Source organism: Oncorhynchus keta, unplaced genomic scaffold, assembly GCF_023373465.1.
Source record: "Oncorhynchus keta strain PuntledgeMale-10-30-2019 unplaced genomic scaffold, Oket_V2 Un_contig_1612_pilon_pilon, whole genome shotgun sequence".
Taxonomy (NCBI): domain Eukaryota; kingdom Metazoa; phylum Chordata; class Actinopteri; order Salmoniformes; family Salmonidae; genus Oncorhynchus; species Oncorhynchus keta.
Genome location: NW_026279723.1, coordinates 180,595 through 189,653, shown reverse-complemented (window position 1 = coordinate 189,653; position 9,059 = coordinate 180,595). Strand labels below are relative to the sequence as shown.

Genomic DNA, 9,059 nt, shown 5'->3' with positions numbered 1-9,059 from the left:
ACCAAGATGTCATCAGAACAGGCATCTGTCAGAGTGTTCTCTATCATTGCTACTCACCTGTTTGGATGTCAGCTGGTAGTGTGGTGGAGACGGCCACAGCAAGGACAGGGGGACTGGTAGTGTGGCTACAAGGGGCTGGAAGCAGCACTGCACCTCGTCCGCCACAAAGACACAGACAGAGCTCATATGAAAAGGGCTCTGGAGATCATCCGTGGAGAAGGACTGACTGATTCTCCCGAGGATCGATCACACAGAGTCAAAAGCAGCAGCCCGGGAGAAAGGGATGTGAGGGGAAGGGTCCTTTAACATGCAGGAGAGCTTCTCGACTATGGCCGCCACCATGCCCACGGCCATCCAGCTTATAAGGATTGGGTGCTCTGAATTGCTTTCCTCTGGCTGAAGCCACAGGGCTAGGAGGAGCCTGGGCACCACCTCCACCACCACCTGAGATGGGCTGAGCAGGTTGCTACGGGGCTCATTGGACTGCTCGCCCAGAATGCTCCTCACAGCTCTCTCCACGATGTTGTGGATCTTAGGATCGCTGAAATCAACAAAAAGGAGAAGACAAAGCTAAACGATGTGCAATGTGCTCACATAGAACACTGTCTTAGTATTTTTCAGCATAGTTCCAGATGTGTAGATGAATGGATAATGTCATATGCAGGGCAGTACATGGAACTCATGTCAGCTGGCGAGGTGGGGTGGAGCTTGCAGAAAGCCTCGTGCTCTATGTCCATCATTTTTAGGCAAGTGTTTACGTGACGTTTTTCGCCTACAAAAATATTTTTTGGGAAAAAAGGAACATTTGCTATCTAACTGGGAGTCTCCTGAGTGAAAGCATCTGAAGTTCTTCAAAGGTAAATTATTTAATTTGGTTGCTTTTCTTATTTTTGTGAAAATGTTGCCTGCTGCCAGCACAGCCTAGCATAGCATTATGCCATGCTCAACTTACACAAATGCTTGTCTAGCGTTGGCTGTAACGCATATTTTGAAAATCTGAGATGACAGTGTTGTTAACAAAAGGCTAAGCTTGTGTTTCAATATATTTATTTAATTTAATTTGCGATTTTCATGAATAGGAAACGTTGCATTATGGTAATGCGCTTGAGGCTATGATTACTCTCCCGGATACGGGATTGCTCATCGCTAGAGCTGTCCTCCACTCGTTACCTGTATTAATGGCACCTGTTTGAACTTGTTATCAGTATAAAAGACACCTGTCCACAACCTCAAACAGTCACACTCCAAACTCCACTATGGCCAAGACCAAAGAGCTGTCAAAGGACACCAGCAACAAAATTGTAAACCTGCACCAGGCTGGGAAGACTGAATATGCAATAGGTAAGCAGCTTGGTTTGAATAAATCAACTGTGGGAGCAATTATTAGGAAATGGAAGACATACAAGACCACTGATAATCTCCCTCGATCTGGGGCTCCACGCAAGATCTCACCCCGTGGGGTCAAAATGATCACAAGAATGGTGAGCAAAAATCCCAGAACCGCACGGGGGGACCAAGTGAATGACCTGCAGAGAGCTGGGACCAAAGTAACAATGCCATACCATCAGTAACACACTATGCCGCCAGGGACTCAAATCCTGCAGTGCCAGACGTGTCCCCCTGCTTAAGCCAGGACATGTCCAGGCCCGTCTGAAGTTTGCTAGAGAGCATTTGGATGATCCAGAATAAGATTGGGAGAAAACCAAAATCTAACTTCTTGGTAAAAACTCAACTTGTCGTGTTTGGAGGACAAAGAGTGCTGAGTTGCATCCAAAGAACACCATACCTACTGTGAAGCATGGGGGTGGAAACATCATGCTTTGGGGCTGTTTTTCTGCAAAGGAACCAGGACGACTGATCCGTGTAAAGGAAAGAATGGGGCCATGTATCATGAGATTTTGAGTGAAAACCTCCTTCCATCAGCAAGGGCATTGAAGATGAAACGTGGCTGGGTCTTTCAGCATGACAATGATCCCAAACACACCGCCAGGGCAACGAAGGAGTGGCTTCGTAAGAAGCATTTCAAGGTCCTGGAGTGGCCGAGCCAGTCTCCAGATCTCAACTGCATAGAAAATCTTTGGAGGGAGTTGAAAGTCCGTGTTGCCCAGCAACAGCCCCAAAACATCACTGCTCTAAAGGAGCAGATATACAGTGCCTTTAGAAAGTGTTCATACCCCTTAACTTATTCCTCATTTTGTTTTCTTACAGCCTGAATTCCAATTGGGTTAAATTATAGTTTTGTCATCTCCCCCAGCAACAGACAATACCCCATATTGACAAAGTGAAAATATGTTTAACATTTTTTTCACATTTAACATCAAATGTATTGAAAATGAAATACAGATATCTAATTTACATAAGTATTCACAATACATGTTAGAATCACCTTTAGTAGCGATTAAAAGCTGTGAGTCTTTCTGGGTAAGTCTCCAAGAGCTTTGCACTCCTGGATTGTACCATATTTATAATATCTACAGTACCAGTGAAAAGTCTGGACACACCTACTCATTTAATGGTTTTTCTTATTTTTTTAATAAACTATGACATAGCACAATTGTAATCATGGAATAAGCAAAAAAGTAGCCATCCTTTTCCTTGACCACACTCTTGCACACTCTTGGCATTCTCTCAAACCTTTTCATGAGGTAGACATCTGGAATGCATTTCAATTAACAGGTGTACCTTCTTAAAAGTTAACTTGTGGAATTTCTTTCCTTCTTAAAGCGTTTGAGCCAATAGGTTGTGTTGTGACAAGGTAGGGATGGTTTACAGAAGATAGCCCTATTTGGTAAAAGACCAAGTCCATTTTATGCCAAGAACATCTCAAATAAGCAAAGAGAAACAACAGTCCATCGTTACTTAAGACATGAAGGTGAGTCAATACGGAACATTTCAAGAACTTTGAAAGTTTCTTCTAGTGCAGTCGCAAAAACCATGAAGCGCTATGATGCACCTGGCTCTCATGAGGAAGACCCAGAGTTACCTCTGCTGCAGAGGATAAGTTCAGTAGAGTGAACTGCACCTCAGATTGGAGCCCAAATAAATGCTCCACAGAGTTCAAGAAACACACATCTCAACATGCACTGTTCATAGGAGACTGCGTGAATCAGGCCTTCATGGTCGAATTGCTCCATTAATTAGGGAGGCTGCGAATTTTCGCAGCTTTTTGTTAGAAATCGCGCACAATTTCAACGTCCTGCTACTCATGCAAGGAATATAGTAAATGAATATGATTAGTATGTGTGGATAGAAAACACTCTGAAGTCTCTAAAACTAGTTAACTCATGTCTGTGGCTATAACAGAACGTGTTTAGGAGTCAAAATCCCAAGGAAAACTGTTCACAAAAACCACAAAAAAATATCCATCCGCCAGTCTCTGTATTGTCTATGGCCAGGGAAAATAGTTTACATTGCCTACAGCTTCCACACGATGTCGCAAGTACTGTCAATTCAGTTCTGGTTTATCCTTGGTGGGATGACGAATAGGCACTTCCTGTCTTGGGGTACACCGAAGGAAGTTATGAAAGGGAGAATATGGACGATGATTTCAAGACTTGCTATCGAATACAGATCGCCCCGTGATCAATTTTATCGATTATTAACGTTTATTAAAGGAGTTGCAACTGAATGTAAAAATGCTGTTTATTGACTCTAGCTAAACATTCAACACCATAGTACCCTCCAAGCTCATCATTAAGCTCGAGGCTCTGAACCCAGCACTGTGCTTACACGGGCGGCGTAGTTGCCGCACCAGGCGGGCCACCCCCGGGTGGGGGTTGATAGCATCCTGTATCACCGCCTGGCACTGCAACTACGCCTCCCGCAACACTCTCCAGATGGTGGTGCGGTCTGCCCAACGCATTACTGAGGGCAAACTACCTCCCTCCAGGACACCTACAGCACCCAATGTCACAGGAAGGCAAAAAAAGATCAAGGACAACCACCCGAGCCACTGCCTGTTCACCCCGCTATCATCCAAAAGGCAAGGTCAGTACAGGCGCATCAAAGCTGGGACAGAGAGACTGAAAACAGCTTCTCTCACTCAAGGCCATCAGACTGTTGAACAGCCATCAAGAGCATGGAGGCTGCTGCCTACAGGCATATAATAGGAATCATTGGCCACCAGAATTGAAAACCAGTCACTTTTTTTTCATTACTCATCTCATATGTACAGTTTTCGCCAAAAGTTGAGAATGACACAAATTTTCACCAAGTCTCATGCCTCAGTTTGTATGATGGCAATTTGCATATACTCCCAGAATGTTATGGAGAGTGATCAGTTGAATTGCAAAGTCCAGCAAGCACCAGGACCTTCTCCTAAAGTTGATTCATCTGCGAGATCAGGGCACCACCAGTACAAAGTTTGCTCAGGAATGGCAGCAGGCAGGTGGGAGTGCATCTGCACACACAGTCTGTATCCTAGTCTGTTCTGACGTCGGTCTTCCATATGTATATAGTTAATTAATGCGTACTGAGTGTGTGTACACAGACGTTGTGGATTTGTTCAATATTACTGCGCTGTCGGAGCTAGAAGCACAAGCATTTCACTACACCCGCAATATCCTCTGCTAAGCACATTTGTGACCAATAGTTTATTTGCAATTACATTGATAGTGATTACAGGGCAATAAAGAGCTGGGTACCAGGCAGTTAGCAAGTGTAGTAGGCTACTAATGACCATCAGCAGCATCATAGCTTGGATAGCCTAATTACCATTTGACTGCCTTTATGAACACCCGTGTGGAGGTAATACAGTAAAATCCCTTCCTCCAGTTCCCAGAAATGGACAGTTCAGATACATTGTTCAGCATGTAAAACCAACAAAGTAAATACATTTCTTCATTTATGTGTATAGCGAGAGGCATCTCCCTCAGTACAGTAAAGACAACTGTCAAAGTATTTGCAAAGTCTTCTCAACGTCTTCGTTCCAACATCTTTCATCTGCGAGGACCACTACAATGAGACAAACAAATATTAACATTCAGAACTAACTGTAAAGATTAAACATGTAGTGAACGAGTGTGTACCTGCATGGACATTTGATTGGAGCAGTGCCTGGAAGAGTCTCAGTGCCCGGAATCTTCTGTCCAGTACTGGTCACACACCAACAGTAACCTACCAGAAATAGACATGTTGCATACACATATTACCCTATCACATCGAATTGTCACACTCAACTGAATTGGAGAATTTTGTGTGTGTATGTGCCACCATGTTAACCTGTAGAGCCCGAACATTGCTTAGGGGTGTATTGTCCAGCGACGTCACACTTTGGGATGTAAGCTCCAATTGGGCCATTTATCGCAGCATCACTAGCACGCTCACAGGGGGTCTTGGGTTGTATCGTAGCATCTGGACATAGGTAACATGGATTGTAATGTGGACATAACATCCCAGGACAATATATGGACAGAATATACATGACTGGACATCCAAGAGCCGTCCCATATGGGAACCAACTCCAGAAGTAGTTTATACGGAATAGGGTTCCATTTCAGATGTAACCTAGGTACTTGCTGGGTTGGTGAGTAAGTGTGAGGTACATCACTCTTACCTCCCAGAGCAAAAGCCATGCTGAAAAGCAGAATGATGGTCAATCTCGCCATGGTGATCGTCTCCTAAGAGAGAACTGAGAGATTATTCATGTAATGCTTTTGTTATGAAATTATATTTTTATTTTGAAAATTATCTTCCCCAAACTTGAAACTCATGCGCTGCATGCGCTGCATGTTCATGCCAGGCTCTACACCCATTGTAAAAAGGTTATTTGGCCACTTCAGTTGTAATTCAAATGCAGCCAGGTGGTTCAATGGCATAGTTGTATTCATTTATATCCACTAGATGGCACTGTCCCTTTAAGAGATTCATGAATAAGGTGTGCAAGCAGTTATGGGATTGTGTGGAAGAGTAAGCAATTACACTGGAGAGCTACTGAAATCCATCGTGGGTCCAATGTTCCTTTGGATTGACATGGGGATGTTAGCTTCTTGCTAGCTGAATACCAGTGCTCTCAGAGACATGTTGTGGAGTTAATCATTACATTATTTAAAGCTGCTGTGTGGGTGACGATCTACTGTTCCATGTGGGGTTAGGGTGTCACGTGGGCAGTGTGTTTAAAGCAGAGACACTACTCAGATTGATTTTATGCACTTTAATACAGATTCATTTCAATTGAATGTGATTTGGCCTGAATTTAACTTCATGGTGACTTCCTCTTGCGGTGATTTCCCTCCGACATTATCCGATTTTAACTGTAAGCTTTGACAGTATGAACAACCCCAAATAATTTTTGTGTCCTGTGCTGGGTTGACTTTCGCCAGTCTACACAAACCTTATCAAAACATATAGGCCTATGGGCTAGGCTACATAATAAGGTGTCACACTATAATTTGAAAAAGTTGCCAAAAAAAAGGTCTGCATTGTTTCTTGCCTTCGACTGGGCATCATTCACAAGTGATGGGCTGATATTGTCACCCATCAGACTATTCTTGATTTCATCTTTTCTTAACATGTACTAAATAATATGTGACATTTGTTTTGATTTAGAATGGACAATTATCATGCACCTGACTTGAAACATGCAGGGGTAAAAAATGAATTTAATCTATGCACTTAAATAGCGAATGGAGGACGCTATTAATCGTGAATCACACTTACTCGTTAATTTTCATGACAGCCAGGTAGGCTGTACACCTGTTGTAAATACAGTGCCTTGCGAAAGTATTCGGCACTCTTGAACTTTGCGACCTTTTGCCATATTTCAGGCTTCAAACATAAAGATATAAAACTGTATTTTTTTGTGAAGAATCAACAACAAGTGGGACACAATCATGAAGTGGAAAGACATTTATTGGATATTTCAAACTTTTTTAACAAATCAAAAACTGAAAAATTGGGCATGTCATTTAATTCTCAGCCATTCTTTCTGTTACTGCTAGTTTGAGAAGCATTTGATAGTATTCCGTATTGGCATTACCAGAGAATTTAAAACAACTTAGTATATGGGATTGAGTTGAAGAAATTTGATGACTATTATGGTGTTTCTATTCAGAGCTTCCGTTAGGATGGAATGGAGAATATGGCGCTGTACATTGTGACGGTCAGGAGTTGGCTTGGAGGATTCTAAATAGTTTGCCTTTCATTAGACATCTTTGTTCCAATATTTCTGTAAATCAGTTATATTTATTCCCAAAGTATTAACCATGTGTGTTCACTTGTATTTATACTGTTCTGTAGTTTCAACCCAATGATTCGTCTGACAAACAAAGAACTTTCCGTCCAGCAGGCCCAGGCATGGATCAAAATTGGCGAGACATTCAATAACGTCGTCTTCACAGATGAATCAACCGTGGCCCTTGAGCAATTTGCTCAAATATAAAAGGAAGAATATCAAGAAGATTAACGAAAGCATAAAGAAATGCTGTTTAGTTAGAATTGCAACACTTTATTTATGGCTGCAGGGGCAGTATTGAGTAGCTTGGATGAAAAGGTGCCCATTGTAAATGGCCAGCTCCCCAGTCTCAGTTGCTAATATATGCATAATATTATTGGATAGAAAACACTAAAGTTTCCAAAACTGTCAAAATATTGTCTGTGAGTATTACAGAACTGATATTGCAGGCGAAACCCTGAGGAAAATCAAAACAGGAAGTGGCTTCTATTTTCAAAAATGAGCCAGAACGATAACATCAGTTTTGCTCACGCAACAGAATTCGGATAGGTATTGCTTTTCCCTCTCCTACTGTGAAATACATTTGCGGTTGATATTATTGATTATATATTTTAAAAACAACCTGATGATTGATTATAAAAAACGTTGGACATGTTTCTGGGGACATTTTGGAAACTATTTGTCATGACCGCTCTTTCCTGTGGATTTCTGAACATAACGCAACAAACGAGGTATTTTGGATCTAAAAATAATCTTTATGGAACATTTGTTGTGTAACTGGGAGTCTCGTGAGTGAATACATCCGAAGATCAAAGTTAAGCGATTCATTTGATTGCTTTTCGTGACCAAGCTACTTTGATGCTATGTTCATAATGCTTTGTCATGCGATCGATAAACATACACAAAAGCTTGGATTGCTTTCACTGTAAAGCATAATTTCAAAATCTGTGACGACAGGTGGATTAACAAAAGGCTGAGCTGTGTTTTGCACTTGTGATTTCATGAATATTTTGTAGTAATATTAATATTATTTGACTGTGGCGCTATGCTATTCAGCGTTGCTGATGACAATTATCCCGCTACCGGGATGGGGTGCGTCAACAACTCCAACTAGGTTGGACTGGGAGAGAGCAAAATGTGTGCCATTTAGCATTTTAAGTGACAGTGCAAACCACGACACTACAGAAACTGCTGCTTGCATTGTCATCAAGGAGTAAACCATATATTACAGATATTCATTGCATAAATTCAAATATTCAAAGTCAGGCATTTATTTCAAAAATATTTCTCTGTTGCAAATATAATGAATATTGCTTGTGTCAATGAGCACTGTTTCCACCCAGCTTGAAACCGGCGACCTTTCGCCTGTTAAGCGAACATGATAACCACTACCCTACCAAACTGCTGCTTGAATTGTCATCAAGGAGTAAACCAAATTTGATAGATATTAATTGCGTAAAGTCAAATTTCCAAAATAAGGCATTTATTAAAAATATTTCTCTATTACAAATACGATAACTTTGGCATGTGTCATTTACCTCTGTTTCTGCCCAGTTTCGAACCAGGGACATTTAGCATTTTAAGTGACAGTGTAAACCACGACACTACAGAAACTGCTGCTTGAATTGTCATCAATGAGTAAAACTAATTTTACAGATATTCATTGCATAAAGTCAAATTTCCAAAATATGGCATTTCTGAAAAATATTTCTCTATTACAAATATGATAAGTTTTGCATATGTCAATTACCGTTGTTTCTGCCCAGTTTCAAACCAGGGACCTTTAGCATTTTAAGTGAACGTGCAAACCACAACACTACAGAATCTGCTGCTTGAATTGTCATCAAGGAGTAAACAAAATATTACAGATATTCATTGAATAAAGTCA

The 9,059-nt window shown here is 41.4% G+C and overlaps 1 protein-coding gene across 1 annotated transcript in view; it reads right to left on the bottom strand.

Annotated features, from left to right (window-relative positions):
* Window positions 1-246: 246 nt before the first annotated feature.
* Window positions 247-9,059, bottom strand: part of LOC118381009 (nidogen-2-like) — a 30,089-nt gene continuing 21,276 nt past the window's right edge. Inside the window, exons 5-7 of the mRNA XM_035767976.1 lie at window positions 5,221-5,352; window positions 5,028-5,115; window positions 247-541 (exon numbers count right to left, since the gene is read on the bottom strand). Coding sequence (XP_035623869.1) covers window positions 247-541; window positions 5,028-5,115; window positions 5,221-5,352 — 515 coding nt within the window. The remainder of the gene's footprint in view (window positions 542-5,027; window positions 5,116-5,220; window positions 5,353-9,059) is intronic.